We start from the raw sequence: 26308 nt of genomic DNA, 5'->3' as shown, positions 1-26308 counted from the left end.
ACCCCAAATAAGGGGTGTTTCACTTGACATGTTTTCAGTTTCTTTTCTCAGGTGCAAGTTGTCCTAGTTACGCAGTTTGCAGATGCATCACACTTAGAAAAGAGTGGGGACAGCTACCAGAGTTAAAATCTACTGGAGAAGGCTCTGGGAGTACCAGAAGTGGAAGGTTTGGATACCTCCTACCAGAGCAGGATGCTGGGAAGCAGATCAGTGCCAGGAACTGCTTCTAAGGATTCCTGGGGCTGATCTCTCCTTCCTACCAGTGCCAGCTTTCTACCTCTCCCCCTGAAGGCACCAAACAGAAGCATCTGCAGGAGGTACCCCAGGGCAGTCCAGACATACTGGGTCAGGTCATGGCTCCAGCACCGTGTGTGTCAGAATGACTGCAGAAGGACTGTACAAAACAGAACCCAGAGAGACAACACAAACCACATCTACACAGAGAGAGACAACACAAACCACATCTACACAATGGAGAAACGTTATTCCTGTAGGGGAAAAAGAGGCAGCACCTCTGTCCACATAACTACACTTTTCTCCCTGCTCCTCTAAACCAGAATGTTTGCATTTAACTTGTTTATTGGATGGTCCCTGGAATGAGCTGGGGACTGTACTGAGTATGGAAGTTGTTTAGGAGAGAATTAAATAGCAAAATTATATCAGAGTATGCTAACAATTACATAGTGCAAACCAGCATAAGACAGCATTCAGGGCCATGCTTACTTTGTTAGGATAAACATGAAGATTAACAGTTGTCCTACACTCACAGCTCAGCCACAGATTAAAAATGAGGTGAAACTTAAGCAGACATCTCCGACTGTTTAGGCTCATTTCAAAGAAATCTGTGGAAATCCAAATTTGGTACATTCCAATGTACTTCCTCAACTATTTCCAAATAAGAGCAACGATGCTTTACCAGTTTTGCATGAACTAATTCCCTTTTACAAAAACACTGACTAAATCGGGGACAAAATATTTCCAAATTCTTGCATATTTTGCTAAGATTTAAGTCTCCATTCCTTCTACCCAAGCACACATGGTTTCTCTAGACAGATGAAACAAACCACACAAATACACAAGTGACATAAGATTTTTCTAGGCCACACATAAACATCTAAAACCAAACCTATTTTTGAACATGGTGGCAAAAATTTATCATGGGACATTTGTTCAAAAGAACTGTATCACAAGAATGTGATTTCTTTGAAGAAAGTAACAACAGACCTCCTAAAGCTGTTGAGGAATTCCCTCTCACCCCCCAAGCCTAAATCAACTTTTCAGAGTTTCAGACTGCTGATGAAACCAAGATGATCACTTTGTGACGCTTCCAAGTGTCTAAACCCATGCACTTGTAACTTGTGACCTGCCAGTCTGAAACTGGTAAACCTTGACATAGTAAGTTTTAATGTTTAATTAGAACATCTTCAAGGAAAGCTTCCAATAGAAAATATACTTTCAAGTAAGAGATGGAAACAATTCATTTCTTTAAAGAAGTCTATGGAGCATAAGAATTTCCATGTTGTTCACATTTTCTGTTAGGCTCTTATGGAGACTTATTAAAAGCAGCACCAAAATTCAAATTGCTGAAAGTGTCTCACATACACACACAACATCAAAAAAAATTTCCACCAGCCAAGTCCAATGTGTATGATGTTATCTTTTATACTTTTATAAAAAAAGATTTGGTGAAGTGCTGTGCCTAAAACTGAAAGCATTTGAGAGCTGTCCTCTTGTTTACACATGCCAGTTTGGCTGTATCATTTTCATACCAGCAAGACCTTGCTGGCCCACCTTTGTTTCACTGTTATTCCTGCCCAAACAGGCACTTCGGCCTAGTGCGTTTCCCAGCTGAATTCTGAGACCTCCTCTCTGCTTTCCACTTTTGCTGCTATCATGATCATTTTGAATTCCAATTCCATCTCACTATGTGCTTCATCCACCCTGACACTTGGGTCACTGGTAAATGTAATGGAAATTGCCCAGTTGCTATCTAGGAAAAAACTTCACAGTAGGTGGGTAATTTCCCATTTTAATTTGTGCTAACACCAGGACTGGTCTTCTTAAGAACCTTGCACAGATTTTGTGAAATTTTAAGTTAGATCTACAGAATATCATGAGAACAGCAACAAAAACATTTTTACAACCAATCTAGATGGTATCTGTTATCTTTCCTTACCCAGAGGACTTGTAAGAAAAGTTTGACAGCTTTCACAAAACACACTTCCAAATTCCAAGGTATTTATTATCCATCTCGGTTCCTGCTAGCATTCATAAAATTTTTCCAGTGCTTATCTGTCAAAGTTCAAGCAAACAGCTGTGATTTCCCAAACTCTTTCCTTTTGCTGCTTAATTCTTGCTCCATCATTTTTAACTACCATCGTCAGCACTCTAAAAAAATTGGAAAGGGAGATAAAAGTGCTTACAGGTTTCCTAAGGAAAAAAAGGGATAGTGCTCCAATTAGGGGCATGTCTCCAATTAGTGGTTCCAGGATAACCCTCATGGTGCCATGGATCTGTGAAAGAGGAAGAAAAAAAAGACAATGAAATTTACTTTAGTCAAGTTTTAAATAATTTTTTTTTTGCTGGCAATGCTCACGCATCTAATTCATTAAATTCTTGTTTACAGAAAAACTATATATATATACATATATAAATGCTTTCTTCATATGTCATCCAAACCCCCACAAAAAATCATACAAGCACTTAACAGTTGTGCTTAAAAATTCATTTACATTCATCTGTATCATGCAGTGTCATGTTGGTGGTAATTTTTTGAAATTGTGAAATAGATTATTTCTACAGCTCCATGTAAACAAATGTGACACAAGAAGCACAGTGCCATCACAGGTACCAGAGCAAAAGCAGGTAAATGCTTACAGGTGTGTCAAGACACACATGCAAAAGAGCTAATTCTGCTCCTTAGGGAGAGATCTGTTATCAGAAAGTTCAGGAAATTGCAGAAACAATATCAGGAGGCAAGGCTACTAATAGTAATTGTATCTAAACCAGTAATTCTATGTGATGCTTAGGTATTACATGAAATAAAGTTTTAAGCTCCATGGTGCCTTTATAAACTGACACATCACATCAGCTTGATATGAAATTATCTCCAGCTTTTCCTGTAGTAAATGTTACATATTTGTTCTACATATTAAAGGAATTTTTTTCTTATTTTAAGACATGTTATTGAAAATCTAATGCAGTATCAATACTATTCAAATGAGAAAAAAAAGCTAGAAAGCTACACTATTACTGTTGCTTTCTTATAGATTTAATCAGAAAATAGTGATTTAGTTATATGAAAATCAAAAGAAAAAAACTGAATTTCACCTGTATACTTTTCACACCAGCTCTGCAGAAGTATCTCTTGATTTCCAAATCAATTTCACAGTTGCCAACAAAACTAAAAAAAAAGTATACATTTCACTTTTTTGAACTAAATTGCAATAAACTGTTAGTTCTGTTTGGCAGTGTCATGACAATGTCTCTTGTCTCCCAGTATATGCACAAAAAATGCACGTTGAAATATTAGAATATAAAACAATGTCAGTTTGCTCAAACATCCCTTTCAAAACATCACTGTCATCAAAATCACTCAAATTAATACCTAGGTTTGCTACCATCTCCAGAAGGATGCATAATATGAAACGAGCAAGAGGCCCTACTTTTGGGAAATAATGGACACAGAACTCATACTCCATTTCAGGAAAGCTCTCCACAGATCTCATTGATTGTAAATGTGCCCAAATCCACTCTCATCTAACATAATCATGAGAAGCACTAGACAGAGATGGTAGTTATGCTAAAAATGAAACTTGTCTGAAATATTCATAGACTTGCAAAGCCAGTCGTATTTAGAATTTCAATAAGCAGGGCATGCTGAGCTGAATGATCTTCTAAGCAAGTTCTAAGCCAAAAACAGTTGAGCCCTTTCTGAAGGGAGAGAAGGCAGGAAGCAAATTAGAGAACATATTAAAAATTATGCATATTTTTCCCTGAACAGTTCTTGCATCCCATTTTTGGGGATGTAAGGTCAAGTGGTTGAAATTTTCCAGATGCTGCCCTGTATTTCAGATTTGTCAAAGTTGGTAAAAAGAAGTCCCATCTATTTTGCCATGCTACAAGGTTACAAGATTATTCACACACAACTCAGGCTTGGATTTATAACTGCTTTCCCTCAACCATGTAGCAGCAGAGCTGAGCAACCTTTTTTTCCAAGAGCTGGTACTGCTTTGAGACACATTGGTTCTGAAAACAAACTAATTTTAAGATTCAACAAGGAATTCAGGAAGAAAGCTTGAGACTCTAATTTAGCACGGAATTGGTCAATGATTCTGCAGAATGAGAGCTAAAAGCAAAACCCAACATTGAATACCATGCTCCAGGTAGGGAGAGATGAGCTGCACTAGGGCACTCTCTAAGAAGACAGAGGCTGTAACAGAAGCACAAATGAAATCTGAAAAGCTTTCTGAAGAGACTGCCCAGATAAAGAAAATGGAAGAAGGAGCCAAGTGGGATGGAGATGAGCCAGATTAAAGCCAGACACTGCTGAAAGGAGGGGGATTTTTTTTTCCTCTGCAGGTCATCCTGTTCCAGATTCTGCAGCAGAGCTCAGCTTTCTGCACATTAGTTCCTCAGACCTGGCTTGTGAAACACTGTTAGCTGGATTTGGGAGTATGAAGTAATCTTATTACAAAAATATTTAGGGAATTGTGAGCAAATGGAATTGTTCTCTTCATTGGCTATTCTAGACTCAAGTCAATATAGAATAAATTACTCTTACAGTAAGAGCAGAACAGCAGGTTTGCTGTTCCCTTCCCCTGAGCCTGAGGGGCACAAAGTACTAACAAAAGAAAAAACAAGGTGAGAGCTGCTGCATTCCACAAATCCATTACCCAAATCCTCTGCTCTGCGTGTGGTGGTGCTGTCTTTGGGATTTCGACAAATGCAAATCTTATCAATCCCTTAAATGGAAATAAACAATAGTACCAAGACTTTCCTGTAAACATCCATCGCTGGAATTTATTTTTGACTGTTCAAAAGATAACACTATGTAGAATCTTTTTTGTTTAATGGCCAGTTTGGGGGACTGGAAGACAACAACATGATGGGGTCTATGTCAAAGGAAGGTGACAGTTGCTTTCCCTGGAAAGAATGTAGTGTGACTGTACAGTTTAAAAATAGGTATGTAACTTTTAATACACAATTTAAAATGATGTAATCTCTATTTTTAACCTATCTAACTATATATAGAGATAGTAGAGATATATATAAATACACTCCCACATATATATATATATAATTGCATAACAACATGACACAGAGAAGCAAGGTCAATTAAAACCTGCAACTGAAACCTCAATCTCGGTACACTGCAGCACCAGAACTATTTGTGTTATGAAGACTGGGAAGCAATATGCTTGTTTGAAAATCCATAACAACATGATGACAAACTGAAGTACAAATAGTAACAAACTGCATTTGAGGGGACTAAGTCAACAACATTTAACTTTATAATAAAGCTAAATATGGTTTTATCCTCGAGGATATTTGGCTGGGTCCATTAACAGTTGATGCCTACACAATTCCACTGTAACACACCATTTAACTTGGAAGCTCATTTAGTAAGCAAATTCCATACATTCAGATCATAATATCCCAGAAATATTTATGATCCCTTTAAGGTACAGAACACTGAGATAGATCACAGTTTAATGAGGACATTCTTGTAAGAATATTAACAAAAGCTGTACTGAATCAAAAGACAAGTGTGATGTACTGCACATGGTCATTGTTGCCCATGGAAGATACCCGGAAGAAAAAGAAGAAAAAATAAAAGGTTATAGCAAAAATACTTCCTATATTACAGTGATGTGGTTCTTTACACTGGACTATCTTAACTGGTTTTAGATAGTCTTTAGGCCCTATTTTTGCATCTGTCCTCTGCCAGTATAATGTAGTGAGTCTTCCCATTCAAGTATTCCACATTTGAAAAAATCTGCCATGTGTTTCAATCTGCAGCCTAAAACTCTTTCAGTGCATCATTTTTTTTGTGTCATGAGAAGCTGAAAAAACTCAGGTTATTAACAACTACTTCTTCAATCTCTCAATCTTCTTTGCTTTCCTTGCTACAGTTCACATTTGAATTGACTGTCTTTATCTTGTTTTCTGTTGATCCATAACCTTTACCCAAGTATTTACTACATTCACACACTTTAACAAATATAAGTTTTCTTATTAACAATTTCTCTAGATTTTATTTTCATTTGCTTAAGTGGTTAAAATTTTTCCCTTGCCCATATTTGTCATCGAGAACAAGACTTTTAAACTGTAATGAGTTTTGATAATTTTTTTTAGCATAAACTCCTCAGTAAGAGAAAGGCAAAACATTCCCTTCACAAATATGGTCCTCAAACTGAAGTTTTAAATACATTCTCCAGTGAGTGCTTTGTGGATTAGCTATTCAAGCTATTTAGAGTGAAGCTCTTAATTGGACCCTGAGTGATGTACAAAACCTGCTCCGAAGAGTTCTGAAAAATACTCTGAAGCAATGATCAGAATGCACTCAGTATCCTTGCAGAAACAATGGAAACTAAACCAAAACACACTCCTTTTGTAATTAAAATTAAAAACAGACCAAAAAAAAAACCCTCAAGGATGATGCAAAAAAAATACTCTAGAGTTTTGGAGACATTGAAACTACTTAAATGCACTATGGAAGGTCCAAAGCAAATGCACACATCCCACAACAAACAACTGACAGCAGAAAGGGCTAAAAGAAGCCACAATAGTGGAACTGCAGGATAAAAGGGGATTCTTAAAAGAACTAATGTACTTTAAACTGAAAAAATAAAAAATAAATAAAATCTTTCCTTCCTTCCCTCATCACACACCCCACAGGGCTTGGCTTCCTACAACTATTCTTATGAATGTTTAGAGAGATTGTTTGAGAGGTCCTTCTCAACTGTATTTAGAGAATGAAGGGTTTATAGAAAGCTCCTAACTTAAAACTTAGAAATAAATTAAAGTTATAACAAACTAATTTAACTGGAGATTAAAATCTAAGGGATAAATACTACAAAGGATGGACTTTTTTCCAGCAGGGAGACTGCTCTTTATAACTTTGCAAAACTGCAATATAAGACATAATTTAGTACCTGTATTTAACTCTGTATCTAAATGTATCAAGAGGCACTTATTCTTCCTGTTATGACTGAGACAATCCCAGTGATAAGACTCTCAGAGGACATATAAATCAAACTATTAAAAAGCAAACAACAACATCAACCAGTAAGAACAGGTGCAGGGGCCGGGGGGCTCTCTGTCTTAAACTTGCATACTAAAAGCCTTTGGAAAAGAGCCCTTTCTGAATGAGGTGCCAAGGACAAGTCTTAAATATGAAACAGGACTTCCTTTGATGATGGTTTTGTCTAAGCCTTAATTCCTAGAAGCTGTGATAGCCACTCCAGAGCTCTCATTTCCATTTTCTTCCTGGAAGCCTGTGCCACCTGCATTAGGGACAGGATGTTGGGCTCAATAGGCACCCAACTGACCCAGCTGACCCATTGCTATCTAAACCACTTCAATGAATTTATTTCAGCCTTTTAGACTGGATACTATTGCAGCTGTCTACCACTTATCTAAGCAGGTTGCAAGGTAATGCAGTTAGACAGATTTCCTTCAGGTCTATGAAACAGGACATTATACCTGAAATTTTTGTACAAACCTACTGGCCTTTTTACTTTTATCTGCTTCATGAGGATGAGCAGAAATAAAAAAACAAATACATAAGAATACTAGATTTACTCTGTCTTCCTGTGACTAGTTCTGCCTTAAAGGGAAGAAGTGGTTTTGGAACAGAAACAGCTTCTTAGAAACAATTTCTATAGACGGTTTGGTCAGACAAGATTGTTTTCCTGCAGGCTCATCTCTGAAGAGGTGAGGCTGCTCTCCCAGCTGCTGTCAGAAGTGGCAACAAAGAGAAAACTGAAGGAAGTTGCTCCATTAGGGCTAACACGTTCATCCAGTGAAATAAGCTCTCAAGAGCCAACCCTGCTGTATTTTGTCCAGCAACACCAATCCCTGATTTGAACAGCTGTCTTTTTTCAATTCAATATAGACTGGGCTCTGCTCACAGATGTAGCCCCCAGCTGCTCTGGAACCCAGGGAAGGAGACAGCAGCCTTTTCTCTTATCATTCTGGGGCCTGCCCAGCTCTGCCAAAGCAGCAAAGGCTTCAGCATAGCTGACCTTTAGACAAATAATTCAAATTTAAGAATAATCATGTTTAAATTTTGGAAATGCCTCTGAAGCTGAGATGCCTGATGACCCTCCTGGCTGCTGCCAGGGAAGAAGTGAGGAGCACAGAAGGTGCTTCTTTCTGGACTGTCAATGACTGACAAATATGGCCTTTCCACAATCCACAAACAGGCAAAAGTAGCCAAGGTAACACAGACCAAAGATGGTCAATTAGAAAAACACTGCTGGGTTCACTGACTGAACTTTCAAAAAACTCTGCAACTGCAGATTGTGTTGAGAATGACTGGAGTAAATGTAGGGTAGACCTACGGAGAAACCTATAGAAAAGGAGTCATGATGAAATAGCAAAGAAAGCTGAAGCAATGGAGCACAGTCATTCTGGCATTTTATAATACACAGATTTACTCTGGTAAAGTAAGCACAATTTCTTCTGTAGCAATTATTATTTTTAAATATAATATATTATAAATATAATATTTTATTATATTTATAAATATAATACTATATTTATAAAATAATCCAAGTAACTGAGAAAAGTAAAAAACACAAAAAATCTTACATCTTAGATTTCAGACAACATTTAATGGCAAAGTAATAACACATGAAGGAAAAACGTCAAAGATAGTGCTTTATCTTTGGAAAGTATTTTTTTATTAACAAACTCCTTTAATGATGAAACCACACAGAGTTGATATTCTATTCCCCTCAGATAAATGCTGTTTACAGCATGCAGCTTCTTCCTCCATTCATACACAATTACAACTAACTATATTTCCATAATGAAGCAATTCTCCTTTCAGGCCAACGTAACTGCCAAATCAAACAATGTGCAAATTATCAAGCAGGGCCCCCACTGTAATATAGTAATAAAGTTTACCTGATTTGAAGGTCCAAAATGATCTGCCTTTTGTCCACATTTTCAGTGTACACTTTTACACCATTTATCCTCAGAGGCTGGAACAATGAAGCAAGTAAAAGTTGGATTCTTCTACAGAAGTATATTAAACTCTTAACTCTGAATTAAAGGTGAATGCAGACATATTCATGCCTGAAGTTAAGAACCTACTATAAACTTTAAAAGGTGTGAAGTAAGGCTATCAATTTAGTTCAAATTCTTATTTCAAGGGTAAAAATTACCTCGCTGGGATCCAATTAACCACAATCCTTCCAGAATTACCCTGGGTATGGACCACTAAACTTTAAGATTTACAAAATATTTAATAATCAAGCTTTCCCTCTCCCCTGCATAAACATCTGTTTTCTCTGTAGAGATGTATGTCTAACACTCCCAAAGCATTTTTTTCTGTGTAACTACAACAACAAGCTAAATTTAGCTCACAAAAAGACAATTGTCTTAAGTGGAATTTAGTGAGAATAGATGGAAAAGAATCCATAATTCCCATAAAAAGTTGTGTCAACCACTCTGTGCTGTCTCTCTAAATCATTGTGTTCACACTCCCCTCTCTCTCTGCCTCACACAGAATTAACACATATCAATCACACACTCAAGCCTCAAACATTCATCAAACACTAACCAGGAGAGGATGACTAACAACCTCACTTTTGAGTTTTTCCTATCTTGAAAAATTTTCATATTTCTATTTACACCTTTTTGTTAATTTCTGTAAAATCAAAATATCACTGCTGTGTTGGAGCTGTGCAGCTCAATCAACTCAATCAAGGCTGCAATATAAAGTAAGAATAGCTCTTTGTCATGTCCAAGGTTACTCAATTCAGCTGCAGAACCATACAGAGGTCTGGGAGCTAATCTAAAACCGACTTAAAAGGAATGCTTCAGTCTACAATACAAATATATCTAGGGCAGGACAGAGGCCCCATGTAAAAGGTTTTACAATTTAAAAAAATAATAAACCAAACACACAAAAGGTGCAGTAGAGCACAATGAACTTTAACCTACATGAAATAGAGTCATAAAGAGAGGAAAAACAATTCACCTCTATCACACCTGAAATTAATTTTAGGTTTCCTAACATTTGAGGGTGTGTGGGGGTGTTGATTTTTAAATCCTTATTTGAAATTCAATTTATGACAAGCAACAGAAACACAAAAGACAACTTCAAACAAAAGCTGTTAAACTGCATCTCAAAGCAGTAAAGTTCTGGTTAATGCAGGGATGATTAAGTAGTGCTGAACTTGCTGCAAGCAGAGGGGAGCTTGCACTGGTCAAACAGGCTTCCTGCAGGCATGAGACCCCTTTTTTCATGGGATGGAACAGAAAACAAACACCTGTATGCCCCTTTATACTGTGTTTTGTGCAGTCCTTGAAAAGCCAAGCCAGCAGCCTTGTCATTGACCCCACACATAACATGATTAGAAGTGCATCTGTGACAAGAGAACCGCACTTGGACCATCTGGCAAAAGGATAATGGTCCCTGCTCACTCAATGGAAAGCATCTCGTGAACAATATTAAAATCACATTGCTGGGAGCTCTTCATATGACCAGGCACTGCTACACTGAGTCATCTCCAAATTCTCAGTCAAGTTTGTGAAGCATGGATCCCAGGAAATGCAATAAAGCCTCTGCTAAAAAACCCACACCTTTTTATTTTAATGTTACAACAGAAATCAGAATCAGGCTTATGACCAAGTGTCACACACAAATATTTCTGTGCAGATTTGAACAGGCTACATGAAAATATTGTGTAAAACAGGGTCTCAAAAAACCTCACCAGACACTGACCTGATGACCAATGTCAATCTTTGTAAAACTGAAGGTACTGAGGTGGTTGTTTGCTCCTCTTACTGCTGGTTCTATGGTTTCTCGGAAGAGTTTCTCAATGAATTGACAAATAAAAGGCCACATCTGTTTTACAGTCTAAGGAGAAAAAAAAAATCTACATGGAAGTACAGTTCTAAAACACATGAATAAGTTATAAATGTAAAAATCAGAATTTCACTGCATCTGAATTTTCTATCAATTCTATACTGCTTTTTTTTCCTTACTATTTTCCAATTAATTCATGTTCTTCTATGCTCTTTGAATGAAAGATATGTTTTTAAAAGTAAGCTACATAGATTTATATCTTAGATTATCACACACACAAATCAAAACTGCAAATTTCATTTATTTTTAGATTGTAGGTCAGGAACCTACAGTAACTGGAAAGTATCCCAGACAAGTAGAAAATTAAAGATTGTGTTTACAGCTGCTATGACTTCTACGCAATTATAGCTGTCATTACTGTAATGCCACTTTAAATCATTCATAAAACTCACATTTTCAGGACCATGAAACTAAATTTAATCTTTCTTGTGACTAACTGAATCAATAGAGACTTCAAGTGTATAAAGCATAAAGTTAAAACTACTCAGTTCTCAGATTCTTGCCTCACCTTTTATTTTCATCTCAGCCTTCCCTCCTGCCCCTTCCCATTTGGGAGTAATGTTTCTCCTTACCTTGTTGAGCCATTCTGCTCTCTCTGTGTCTGGAAAATGTACCTAAAAAACCAAAACAAATACAAAACAAAAATTAATACAAATACAAAACACTTCTTGGTTAATTATGTCCAGTCATTTATAATGCCAGAAAGCTTAGGGATCTCCCTAGATATATTGAGCAATCAACACTCTTGACAATCAAAATACAAGCAACTTAAAACACAAACTAATTTCTGAGTTTTAAAACACAAACTCATATATACATAAATATATGCTTGGACTTGTTTCTGGTATTAGCACCTGGAATAAAGTATTGCTGCAACACCATGGACAAACTAAAAAACAAGCACAGCCAACCCAGCTTGTGTCAACCAATATTAACACCACACATGTGACTGCCAGAGTCCCGACTGCACTTCTACTTCCTTTCATTCATGCCAAATCTTCTTCAATGTCAATAAATCATGGCTATAATTATTTAATCATTGAAGCTGAAGCTCAGGAATATGGATTTAAGTTCAGCCAAGAGCACTTTGAAAGACATTTCTAATACTTTCTTTCTTTAAACAACTGCAGAAACCAGTCAGAGACAGAGTGACAGTTTATATACAGGGCAGAAAAAGTACCCGTGGCAATAGGAAAACATCAATGAAATGCTGGATGAACAGACACAGTTTTCCAGACATAGGAGAGCACAGGTAGTAGCTTTACCTTTTACAAACACACACACCAAAAAAAAAAAAAAAAAACCCCAACCAAAAATCCTCTCCAAACAAAAATAAAGCCCTGAAGAAGCAGAGCTAACAAGACTTTCCTTAGAAACTCACAGGCTGTAGAACAAGATGCAGATCACACTTCCCAAACACAAAGAGCCTTTGAACACACTAAAAAACCGTGACCTACATATGGTGACTTTTGTGAAGCAGTGTCTCTGCTTAACTGAATTGCCAAGTCTTAATCTCTTCACAGCATACCAGATTGCACCACAGCTTCTACAGCAGTGATTTTTATTATGCATATCCCAGATGTGAACAGTCAGTGAAAGACCTACTCTTTAAACCATATTTTCAACAAGATGAACTTGAAGGCAAGCCCCATTCATGACTTTTTTCAGGTTTTATTCACTTCCTGCATTAACAATCAGCACTAACATATTCTTCATACACCCAATCTACCTTCAGAGCAGTCCTTAATTTCATCTAAACCCCCAAACTTCTGCTATATAGTTTTTGCTATGCTGTCCCTCAGCAGCATAATCAACAGTATCAGAGTTCTCTCTCCAGTCTGTTTATTTTTCAACAATCCCAGGTCAATAACAAAGGTAAACCCCATGTTCCTACAGATACTTGAAGAATTACAAATGCTGCTGTCTTCCACTATCAAGAAAGGCTCTCAGCATCTTTTTCAAGTATATCACATCTCTCAAAAGCTTTACAAGTGGTGCGAAAGTGTTCAGTGATGTGTTTGACTGCGAAAAAATTCAACATCATTTATTTTACTAAAGTTAAAAGAATAGAATTATTAATAGCAGATGGAACAATTTGGGAGCCATGTTATTTTACTTACTTACAATTAATTTCCTAGAAAATTATGGTGGGTAGAATGTCATAACTCTGTACTTAAGAGGGTTTGGGATGGTGTCCACTGTTTAAAAAGAAAAAAATACCTAATTTGTTTTTTACTTTTGCAACACAAGCAGTGACAAGTACGTTTATGAACTTACAGCTGAACAGAGTTTACACCCAGTTTTTGTCTTGCAGGGTTCTCATGTTGCTCCCAATGGTTAAAAATTTAAAAGAACAGAAAGAATGAAGACTGTTAACCCCAACACTAATAAATAACATCTTGATCTTTCCTTTAAAATATTTGCCTTCTGAATCTGCAAACAGAAAAAATGCGAATTCTCAATAATGACTTGTGCATGATGTTGGATCAACATATTTCATTCTGATTTAGGTAGGAAAGACCAGTAATGTTCAGTTTCATAGGGTGAGAGCTGCAGAGCTGTTCCACAAAGGGGACACCAAAGTAATCCAAGAGGAAATGGTCAGCAACCTTCTACACCACTTAGACAAGCACAAGTCTCTGTGCCTGGAAGGGATCCACCCAGTGGTACGGGGGCAGCTGGAAGAAGAGCTCACAGAGCCACTTCCCCATCATTTACCAGCAGTCCTGACTAACTGGGGAGGTCCCAGGTGACTGGAGGTCAGCAAATGTAACCCCATCCACAAGGGCCTGGGGAACTCTGGCCTGTCACTCTGACATTGATGCCAGCAAGGGCCATGGAGCTGATCTCCTGTTATGACAGCATGACTTAGTGGACAAAGGAAAGGCTGTCAATGCGCTGACCTGGACTTTAGTGAAGCCTGACATGTTTTCCCACAGCATTCTCCTGCAGAAACTGGCTGCTCATGGCTTAGACCAGTGTACAATCAGCTGGGTAAAAAACTGGCTGGTTGGCCAGGCCCAGAGAAAGTAGGGGGAATGGAGTTACATCCATGGTTGTAACTCTGGCCAGTCACAAGTGTGTTCCACAGGGCTCAGTGTTGGGGACACTCCTGTTTACTGTCATTATCAATGAGCTATATGAAGGGATCGACAGCCCCCTCAGTCAATTTGCAGGTGACACCAAGTTGGGTGGCTGTGTTGATCTGTGGGAGAGCAGGAAGGCTCTGCAGAGGGATCTGGACAGGCTGGACTGATGGACCAAGGCCATTGGTGTGAGGTTCAACAAGGCCAAATTCTGGGTTCTGCATTTGGGTCACAACAACACCAGGCAGTGCTACAGGCTGGGGACGGACTGGCTGGAAAGTGGCCCTGTGGGGAAAGGACCTGGGGGTGCTGGTTGACAGCAGCTGAACATAAGCCAGGTGTGCCAGGTGTCCAAGAAAGCCAAAGGCATCCTGGCCTGTATCAGAAATGGGGTGGCCAGCAGGACCAGGGCAGAGATTGTCCCCCTGTCCTGGGCACTGGTGAGGTTGCACCCCAAACCCTGCGTTCAGTTTTGGACCCCTCAATACAAGAAGGACCTTGAGGTACTGGAGTGTGTCCAGAGAAGGGCAGTGGAGCTGGAAAAGGGTCTGGAGCACAAGGCTTAGCTGGAGCACTTGATGGAGCTGGGGTTGCTTAGCCTGGAGAAAAGGAAACTCAGAGGAGACCTTATTGTTCCCTACAATTACCTGAAAGGAGGCTGTAGCCAGATGAGAGTCACTCTCTTCTCCCATGTGAAAAAAAGAGAGGATAAGAGGAAACAGTCTCAAGTTTCACCAGGGAGGTTTAGAATGCATATAAGAAAATTTTTTTCATGGAAAGAGTTTTTAAGCATTGGAACAGACTGCCTAAAGAAGTGATAGAGTCACCAGTGCTGGATGTACTGCAGCTGTGGCATTTAGGGTCATAGTTTAGCAGTAGATCTGGCAGTGTCAGATTAATAGTTGGATTGATGATCTTAGAGGTCTTTTCCTAAATTCTATGATTCTACAGGCATTGCAGTGAACAGCAACAAAATAAAATAAATAGAAACAACAAATTTAACACACAGATGAGGAAAGGAAAGGAAAAGAATATTCATGGAAATAGCAAAAGCAAACCTGTCTGCTGTGAGTAATGCAAGATATAACAGTTGTCATGTTCACGATTCATTTTCAGTCTTCTGTACAAGTATCCAGTTGACATTCAACAGAAAAGACACACTAGACTTGAGAGAGGCTTCCTGCTCTAAATATAACCTTAGCCCAGATGAAATTCACCTTCCTCCAAAGGGTGATCCAACTTCCCAGATTCAGAGTATAAACTTCTGAAGGCACAGGCGACGTTCCCTGCACCATGCACACAGCTGACATCCAGTACACCTCAGTGGAAAGAGGAAAAGAGGAAGCATCTCTCTTGCACCTATCAAGCACTCTTCACATTCAGTCCCAAATTATGCAGAAACACTTGAGATAGGTTGGGAAACAAACAAGAGGCCACAGACACTCAAATCTACCCAAATATGCTAATTTATTAATTTTTTATTTTATCTACTGTACAGTCTTAATCATTAAGACCTTGCTTAACAGGACATGATTCTTAATATTTCCATGGATTTAATAATTACTTGTCCTTTGGTGTGCCACACCTATTATGCTCCCACAGTTACATGAGTTGGCACTAAGCCTGCTCCTCAATTATGTAAGCCTAGTTTACTCCTGCAGTTGCATGTGATAATAGGCAACAAAAAATACAATATCTTCCATTCCTGTTTCTCATTCTTTTCCATCCCTGCTTTTCTGCTTGCTCACTCCAATTTTAATATAGTTCAGTTTGGTTCATTCTGACACTCAAAACAGAGAGCAGAGAGAATCTTATATTTTCAAGACTGAAATTTTCACTCAAGCCAACTTTGAATCAAAAGCTGGGCTTTGCTTAATCTTTAAATGCTCCAAACCCAGGTTGTCTGAAAACAAAGAATAAAATATTTATCCATCTACTAATCCCATATATTTTCAGCCTGCTATATGAGACTGGAACACTAATGGCAAAATTATGTTTTGCTTTCAGAGTTTTTGACTTCAAATACAATCCTATGCATGGACAACAGGAGAAAGCCTGAGGGACAGAAGCTGGTACACTGGATCAGTCAGGACTGAGACAAGAACACTGAAGCAACTGCACAAACACTTTTATGGCCAGAAGCAAGAATCAGACTAAGTGATGTGCAAAATCTGTTAATTCTTGTATAAAAATCTATTGACAAGCACAACAGAAAGAGACAGAAGTCAAGATTTCAGCTAAGACAGTTAACAACTAAAAGCATTTTCCTCTTGGCTTCTGTTAGTAAACTACTATGCAGGTTTGGCAGGCAGTGTCATTTCAACTACTTGGTGTAGCAATTCATTATTCAAAGCAAAGTATAACAAGAGAGAACTGTTGCAAGAAATGCCCCAACGACCACTCAACACCAAAAACATCATAATATTTCATGTTCCAGGAAAGTTCTATTATTAAAGGTTACCTTGCAAAATACTTGGAAGTGCTCAAAAGATGCATTTCTGCACATTAAAAAGACATTATCTGGCTTTCTCACACAACTGCTTGTGCTTAGCTCTAAACAACTTTTGCATTTACTTTCTATTTCTGATCCTGCACTTTCGAAAACTCAATTCAGAACACAGTATTTTTTGTAATGATCAATAAAATACCAGAAAGAGCTCGAGGAATGCAGTTCTATTGTCCTGGAAGACAATAAAAGAAAAAAGGGACAAAAGAAAACCACTTACAATAACAGTAAAAACAGTAGAAACATTTCTTATTATTTTATTTTTTTTTAACTCTATTCATACTGGCTAAATTGACTCCGTTTTCTGGCCAGGCTATCATCTGCATCTTTCCAAGGGAACAAGGCTAGACACAGAATAATAACTATTACATTCAAATGCCACGGACTAAGGATTGGTGGGAAATTTTGAAGAGTCAAATAGCAATCAGCAAATAACATGAAATGAAGTTCAAAGTGCAAATAATAACATAAATGCCTTAAATATAATTTTTCATTCACATAAAGGAAGTTTCATTTATCTACATAAATGTCCCTAAAAGCAAGCATTGACAAGAAATTCAGAAGGAAAGACATGACAACACCCTTCTGTAAGTAATGTTGAATTGCTCTCAACACAAGTCACAGGTACTAATAATCTACTTCAAAATATAAATTGCTTATCAGCTGTTACTATTCACTGATCCCCTCACTGTAAAACATTTTTCTTTTAAAAGTTATCTTTGAAAGCTTTCTCCATCCTTAAAGGTATTTATGAAACAACCCTAGTTAAATGTAACATTTATGTGATGATTATGATTAACACATAGGCCCTAAATATTATCTATATAACACCTACACTGAAAGTACAAAACTACAGGTATTGACCAGAGCATTCCAAAAACTGAAAACTTAATTTGCTACAAGCCAACCACTTTTCATTAATTGTGTATTACAGCAATGGAAGAAATAGAATCAATAAAAACAGATAAGATGCAAATAAAAAAAAAACAAAAACAGGAACAAATAAAAAAGCCCCCCCCCCCAAAAAACCCCAAAACTTTCTTCCATTTTAGATTCCAAGATGACAGGTAAGAATTCCAATGCTCTCAGGCACATGGTGTGATTCTTAGGGTGCCCTCCATAGGGGCCAAGAGCTGGGCTCAACAATGCTGATGAGTCACTTCCACACACTGTAGAATATTCTACATTAAAAATAATGTACTATAATAGCTATGTTTAACAGATACTTATCTGAGTCAGCATCATTTAACTTAAGCTTAGTTCCTTCCCTTTGAACTGATTACTTGTGCTCCAGATGTAAATCTTAAAGAAACTATACTAGTCACTTCAAGGTCACACAATACAATCAAGTTTCTTTATATAATTACAAAGCAGCAAAATATTCTTGAGCACTTTTCCAGCTACTTCACAAATATCTCTTCCACTAGATCTGATCCCTTCTGGTTATTTTGGAAAGCTAAAATTACATATAAAAATCCTCCATCCTCCTCTCTCTCAAAAGTACATTTGTCTAGTTTAAATGTAAAAATGTATAAGGGTATCACAGTAAGTTTTCATAGTCTCTTCATACATAATCTGTGGGTAGGGAGAGACTATACCACAGAAGGAGATTCAGGACAGAAGCCGAAATTAGGTGCTCTAAAACCTTCCGAATGTACAGCATAAGCAGTTATTTAACCATTAAGCCTAAAGCCAGTGGTGTGGCAAAAACCCAAAACACACTAAAATTAAATTTTCCTTTGAATTACAGCTGACAGTTTGTCTAAACTCACTGCACTTGTAACTCAAAAAGGCCAGAGAAAAGACGAAGCCCAGCATGGATAGAATAAATCGTGTCATATAGTGATATTCAAGCTCAATTTAACAGCTATTCACTCCAGTGTTTTCCAGTTGGTAAAGCAGGCTGGCCTAAGGACATTTTAGGTAAAACAGAGCTGAGCAGGGCTAATAGCTTAATCCCATGTATTCCAGCCAGCAATCCCCTCTCAGTCTCTGGTGCAACAAGGAGCAGCAAGAGGTGAATGATTTGTTCCTTTCCATTTTTGCCACCTGACACAGCCTGAAGAGGTTTCTCCTCACTCCAGGCTGAAGGGAGGACCCCTCCTTTCTGACAGGAGCTAAAGAAGGGGGCTGGGAGGGAAAGCAGAGCAGCCAGGCTCTGTCACTTCAGTAATTCACCTCTGGGGTTAACTGAGCAATTCTCCTTACTTCCATCAATACCAGAAATATCCTGACTCTCTCCTCTTCTAAGAAAATCCCACAAAATATTTAGTGTTGCAGAACTGCAGGATGCAGTATTTCTGAAAGAAAAGGTTAAATGCTAATAATGAGGGTTCCTTAGAAATCCTGCAGGCCCTTGTTACTAAACCAACAATCAACTGCTATTTCCATTACTTCTAGTAATCTGATTCAGTTTCTGTTTAGCATGCCTTGGGATGGATTTTGTGTCTGCAGTTTTAAATACATTAAAATGATTAGCCTTTGCACAGCAAAATTCATGCTCAGGACTACAAATGTGGAGTGTTTGCAGTTTGAGAATTAAGCCAGGACTCTCAAAACAGTTTCCCTGAGCTGCATGTGCCACATCTTTCAACAGAAACATCTGCAAGGTCCAGAAGCAGAATGAATATAGAAAATCAATTCTGTTTAACACACTATTCCTGTCCATAGGATACTTCACAGAAAAACAGTTAGAAAGACCCACATAAATCAGTATCAAGTAACCTAAAAGTGTTACAAAATAAGCAGTACCGGTTTTGACAATAATGACCCATAAACAAACAAACAAAAAAGTTTTTAAAAAAAATCAAACATAAGAGAATTAAGGGTAGAGGAAAAAATAAAACAACCCCCCCCCCTCCACACAGAGAGTACACACATAGAGTAAGATATAAAGGAGGTGGGGAAGGACCCTAAAATTTTTGCCATGCCTCTATGATCATGATAAAACCTCAAAGTAAAACGGAAATAGTAGAAAAAGTGGAAACCTACTTAAATGAAAGAAACAGCTGTAATATCAAGCAAGGTTAAGGACTGTATTTATTTATAAACTAGAACATAAGCCATTGAAGTGCTTGGAAAACACATTGGAAAACAAAATAAACCTTTATGAAAGAAGCAATTACATGGCCTTTGAGTCAGATTTGCACCTATAAGACAAGAGTAGCTTTAGAAACACATACTTGGTACCCCACCAAATGTTCCCAAAACACTCTACCAGCACAAACACTGTCATCCCACGTGAGCTGCCTCTATCAGTTCAAGTCCTGTGAGGTGCCACAACAAATTACAGACAGCTGTTCAGCACAAAGTTTTCCAGGGTGATCTCTGCATTCTCCCCTACCCTGAGCTATCTGCTTCAGTCACCACGAGCATTAGGGTGAAAAGTAATTTCTTCAACAACACAGCAGTTAAAGACAAAACAAGCTGGTGCTTGGAGAAATTGAAACAAACAGCTTTTCAACACCTCCAGGGTTCAATACTAACACAGGAAAGCTACTACAATAGAATTTATACACCTCAAGTAATAAAACTGACATTCTTTATAAGGTATAGAAATTTTCATTTCCTTACAACCTTCCTTGTTACCTCTGTTCCTCTTCTCTTTCTCAAAGGTCTAAAGAAAAGCCTAACAGAGAGAGTAGTTCAAACCTGGAATTAACAGCAGTTCACATACACAGGACATTTCAGCATCCTAGTCTAGCCTGAAGGACATTATTTCTTAATATACATTCATTCAAGTACTATATCTGGGAGACAAGGAAACAACTAGGAGCACATAAGCTGTGTCTTGTAAAGTCAGGCTAAACTAGCATAAACCAGACCTTCCCAAAATGCTGCCAAGAGCCACCACTGCCCATATACACACCCTTTGAACCTCACTAGAGTCCAAACTCCACTGAGGGATCCATATCCAACCTTTCTGCTGTGCTAAAATTAAAGCATGCCATTAATTCAATCTATAAAATGCCTTTTTTACTTTTTACCAGTAACCAGAAATGTATCTGTATTTCTCATTTAAATAATACAAACATGCTACTGTGCTAAGATTATTTTTTAAAATATATTATATATTATATACATATACAGGACTGTAATTGCGAGAGTTGTCCCTCTGTTTTCCTTCTCATTGCAGAATTCATTGGAACAGCTTTTAGAAAATCAACAGTCCTCCAATTTTTCCTAGCAGCCCATCAAAAGCCTAATCAGCTTATAGTTTTGGCAGCTGAGGACTCAGAATCCATCCTTATGCAGCACTGCAACACCACCAGAATATTCTCACCTGGATATTCTCCCCAATTTCTATGGCAAATAATGTCTATGGCAATGCAAAATAATGCTGTATTTGAGAAAGATGAACCCTGCCTAAAAGGAGGCTCCAGAGCTCTGATATGACTGAAAAAGCAGCCCAGAACTAAGTCCTGCAATTCAGAAGTGAAGGTTGCTGAGCCATTTCAAAGCACGGCAGTTTCATTTTTTTATGCACATCTTTCACTTCAACATCTATTAAAAATGCTTCACTCACAGTGGCAGTGTGACTTGTCAAAAGCTGCATTACTTTTCAGCAATTTAACTCACCAATACCAAAACTAGATACAATTTGCCTAAGTGCTGCTATTTTTGCAGAGATGGAGCAAGCATGCCATAATAGAAAGTCACTCAGAGACCTCCTACTTAGCAGCAGCTTGCTCTAACAAAATCCTCTGGGATAGGCATTATAAGCAGCTGCTCTGGAAGAATGACAGAACAGAAGTCTGCTAGTAAGGGAACTGGAAAATCCTGCTTCTAGCCTGACACTCAGCCTCTGCAGCCCCAACTGGAGGCAAGAGCTTCAGCCTAGAAATTAAAAACCAATCATCATTAACTACCAGAAACATCCAGGCTTAATCACCTCACAAACAACATGAAACAAAAATTTCCTTCTCCACCAGTAAAGGTTAGAGTTTCCTTCCAAATACATGGAAGTACGCTGGCATGGTTTTCTCTGCTATCTGGGTGCAGAATCTACCCTAAACACAGCACAGGATGTCTGCCAGAGAGAGCCACATGGGTTTGCCTTGCTCAGCTGTTACCTCTTTCTGAACAGAAAGCTTGAAGCTTTAAGTCCACTACCACAGATCCACCTTCTAGCACAGCCTAATTTCAGAATTATCCTCAAGTCCTCGTATATTAGCAATAAATATCATAACTCAGGCTTCAATATAGAGATTACATCAACTCTGTAGCCAAACTGCTTTATTTTCACTGCAGTTTAATATCTTGTAATTTTTCCTGGATTGCCACATTCACATTTCTTTTTCACTTTCCATCTCAAAAAGGACAAAGGCAAGTTTTCAGTGCTTAGTTTGGAGTGAGACAGGACAGTAAAAAAATAATAAAGAAGTAGAAGGCATTTGGGGTGAATAGGTTGCAGGAATCTTTTAATGATTTCCACTTTTGAGGGACTGACATCCAGAACCTCTGACAGCAGACTGATAACCTGACACAGGCAGAGACATTTTTCACATGTACCACACCTCTTGAGCATATCTTAAAGTGAGGAAACATAAGAATTTAGGTTTAACATTTTGACTGTTTTCAATCCACATTTACAACAGTTTTTGTCTATACCACTTCCTCATTCAGAAGACCAGAAGCCAACGTGAACTCTTTGGACAATAGGATGCCCTTCTCCAATCTCACCTCTACAGGCATTTACTGCGGTAACAATTTTATTTTATAAATGCTGATGTCCAACAGAGGGCCAGCACAAGCACAGTTTAAAAAAAAATTAGTAGCATAAGACTCTATACAAGCAGAGGATCAAAAACTGGATTTATACTGACCAAAGTCTTGCTCTCACACCCTGTTACAGAGAAGTAGTGCAACCAAGGTTTACAAAATGAAACATTTAATGTTTCATAAGCCTGCATTAGCACATCTCCAAGTTCCCAAAAGCATTGCAATTACTGAAAGCAAAGACCCAGATTTTAAATGTTTAAACTGCTAAAAGGCATAGGATGAACCACAGCTCTCAGGACTCATCAAATTTTACCACTTAAAAAAATCTTGCTCTTTTTTGACATTATTGACTTTACCCTTGTATTCCCAGGAGGAATTTAATTTCTTCTTCTCCTTCTACAAATAAAATCTTAATACCTTGAAATTCAAATCTTTGCTTTTTAAAATAAAATTATTAAAGCATTAGCACGATATTTTCACTTTGTCACATTTCAAAAACACAACCTCTTTTGTACTTTCAAGTCTCTATAACAAATTCCTCTCCAGTTCCCTTGAGAATCCAGGCATGTTCCCACCCCACTGCATGCCAGAGTGTCTTATTCTCTTGACAGTCAACAGAAGACAAATTTTCCTCTCTGGACTGCTAAACATTAGCTTTCAAAACAGCTTATACAACCAGTGTCACAGCACAACTTACTATTCTTTGAACTGTCTACAGCTGTGAAAAGAAGTGCTGGGCTCTGCACCAAATTGCCAGCCACCCTTGTTGCTGGTACCTACAATAAAACATTGAAGGTTTCTTCACCTTTTACTCCACTGACCTGCTGCCCGATTCCCTCACCCTGCAGTCAGCTCTGATCCAGAGACTGAGGTTCCTGCAGCAGGGAGAGCTCATTCCTTCAGCACTCACAAGATTGCACAGTTCATCTCTCTAAGGGAACCATACAGGTGTTCCGTGAGAGCTAAAATGGGCATCAGCTTTCAGAAAAGGCAAGTGTTAAGAAGCAGTAAGAAGCAGTGATCACCTTCTGCTAGACTCCTCTTTCTCAGGCAATTAAATCTTCTTCCCTGTCTTTAGCCTGAAAGATCTCCACGTACTGAAGCCCAATCTTCTATTCTTTCTAATGTAATCTATAATTCACAACACATTTGAAACAAAACTATGTGAACTATGACAAGTATAATTCGCTTTGTGTTGGTTGGGAATGAGCAAACTGCAAATCTGCATTTGAAAATACAAAAGAGCAAAATGGAGAACTTGGATTTTTTGTTTTTTGGTGGTATCCAAAAAAAAGCACCATCATGACATAAAAATTCAAGCTAGGTTAACCTAGAAGTCCTAAGAAGTTAATCCAAAGAAGTCAAACAAGTCTATAGAATACACTCAGTAGTTAAAACTTAATGCTTGTTTTGACTATGACCCAACACCAGCAAAGATGTTTAACTTCTGCATACTGCACTGCATCCAGTACTATCCAGCCAGAGCTAATTCATAATGTTAAAACAATTTTGAAATATAATCAGAAATCATGCAAAATATAACGGGCATTTTAAAATCCCTGTTTCATTTCTAGCTGAAATACTAGAAACCCGTTATGCAAAATCCAGAGTATAAAGAATGCAGAGCAATCGACCAGGAGTTTTGTGGAACCTGTAAATAATCAGTGATTAGCCCTCTCTGAAATTATAAAACTCTGCTGACAAAGTAACAGAAAGCAGAGCATTCCAATAAAGTGAAAACGAAATGAGCTGCAGTGTTTAAATTGGGTCTCAGTTAATGCAGTGACAAATGGTGAGGAGGAAAGCCCCAGCTGACCTGTAACAGCACCAGTTACTGGACGAGGATGACAAGCTTCCATGTGTAACTCCTTCTGGCTCTTTCATTCAGGCATTTAACCAAATTCTTATACCAGCTTCATATACAAAGCTTAGTATTTCTAATAATTAGGTAGATGCTAAAATTTTTAAGGTTTATAAGATTTGTTCTCCCTTCTCTCTAGAACAATTCTGTCCTCGTCAATGCGCTGTGTATCAGCATCCCTCAATAGTGTGTATAGCACAGTTTTGTAAAAACTGTTGCCATTTCACTGGCAACACATAACATAGCAACTTCTGCACTAAGAAAGATCAAACATCCAGCTAATAGAGCAATCAGAAGCGATGTCTAAGGAAAAATCAAAACTAAAACAGTACTATGGAGTTATCCTTCCCTCTCAGCTTCTGCAAAGGATGGCTGTAACCCTTAGCAGCTGCAGACATCCTCCAGCATCCCTTCTATCTTGAGGCATGGTTAGCCCCTACAAAAAAAAAAAAAAAAAACCAAGCAAAAAAAACCCCACAAGGAATTCCATTTAATGAATACTCTTCAGGTAAGTTTACTTAAAACAAAAATGATGCTCTAGAGTTTTAGTGCAGCCCTTAACCTCATATAGGATCATACTGAAAATGCAAGACCAACATTGGAAAGAATTGGAAGATACTCTGACCACTGAATTTCAATCCCCTACAATTGCAGGACTCATTATCCTATTTTTGTTTATAAACTCCACCTTAAAACCATGGAGTTTGCTACTGTTCCTCAGTACAGAGCAGGAAGGGCAGCTCTGGTGTTTTGGTAGGCCGGGTTGCTAAGGAAAAACACTGAAAGCACTCCCTGCTAAATCAAGTTTCCAAACTTAGGAATGCTTCATCATATGTTTGAGCTACAAGGTGGAATCAAAACCCAGACTGCCTCCCCAGCTAAACTAACTATTAACTACTAGCCTTACTATTTTGACTCTATATGTTAACAAAAAATACTTTAGAGGAAAAAAAGTCCTCAAAAATGACAGAAAGTAATGTTCAACATAAAAAAAACTCCCCACCCAGTGATACCACTTAGTTTTGAAACAGAAAAAGTATTTTCATTATTTACTGAAAAGATTTTACAAAGACATAGAAAGATTTTTAAATTTGCACCCACAGCCTTTAGTTCTTGTATTCACACAAATCACGTTTGGACAGCCTATCTTCCTGCTGAAGTATCTATCCCATGACTGAGCTTAGCACCTCTTATCCAAGAAGCTATTTTAGAAAAAGCAGAGTAAGTGTACTTAAATCAAACCTGCACAAGGACAGGCTGCTACTGAAACTGCATCCTCTGAGGAAAATTCATGTGCTTATGTTACTGGGCTGGCACATACAGCATCTGCACAGTGGAACATCCAGCAAGTTGCAAATCTCCTGGGCCTGCAATGTTTCTCTAGAACTGTACAATAATTTTCATCAGAAAGTGAATTTCATATCAAAGCACACCATCCACAGCACTAGGAGATTTTTGTTCATCCACAAACAGATGGACACTACCTGGCAGACACATCACAGTCTGCAACATATTAAAGTCCATATTTAGCAAAAAGGAAGAGAAAGCCACACAAGTGGAACTGCAGCAAATGAGAAAATGACCACCCAAGGCTGGCCTGTATCTTTTTTCCAACAACACAGTATTACATGTTTTAGTATTTTAGTTAAAACACACCTGGATATTTGACAGTCCTGTTGATCCTTTGACTAGTGTACACAGCAACATTTGTTCAGTCACTTACTCCAACCACACAAGTCTTTACAAATCAATAAAGCCACAGGAAAAGAATATAGGAAATCTGGAGTTTGAAACCAACATTTCATTTTTTGGGGAAAAAAAAGGAAAAACAGTGATGAAGTTTCAAGATGGTGTCATCTTTTAAGACAACACAACATTAAACAGAAATGAAAAGTCTAGTTAGTTTGCAATGCTCCCGTTTACCCTACCAAAATTCCTCCAGGCCCTGCTTCCAGGAAACATCTCCTAAGATTCCAGCTTCCAGCAGACACAGGCACTTTCTCTCATGGCAGGACTGCAAACCATCACTG

The 26308-nt window shown here is 38.1% G+C and overlaps 1 protein-coding gene across 5 annotated transcripts in view; it reads right to left on the bottom strand.

Moving 5' to 3' along the window:
* ESYT2 (extended synaptotagmin 2) overlaps positions 1-26308 on the bottom strand; it is an 80451-nt gene that overhangs the window by 38382 nt on the left and 15761 nt on the right. For 4 of the 5 annotated variants that reach the window (XM_084210698.1, XM_084210699.1, XM_084210700.1 and 1 more), the window contains exons 2-6: positions 11677-11718; positions 10961-11095; positions 9136-9212; positions 3331-3403; positions 2424-2513 (exon numbers count right to left, since the gene is read on the bottom strand). In XM_084210698.1, coding sequence (XP_084066824.1) covers positions 2424-2513; positions 3331-3403; positions 9136-9212; positions 10961-11095; positions 11677-11718 — 417 coding nt within the window. Of the gene's footprint in view, positions 1-2423; positions 2514-3330; positions 3404-9135; positions 9213-10960; positions 11096-11676; positions 11719-11958; positions 12512-26308 lie in introns of those variants that run through there. The other variant, XM_084210702.1, reaches the window with a different exon arrangement.

Source organism: Fringilla coelebs, assembly GCF_963513975.1.
Source record: "Fringilla coelebs genome assembly, chromosome: 1".
Classification (NCBI taxonomy): Eukaryota; Metazoa; Chordata; class Aves; order Passeriformes; family Fringillidae; genus Fringilla; species Fringilla coelebs.
Note: the sequence above shows the minus strand (reverse complement) of the source record. Positions and strands in the feature narration are given on the sequence as shown.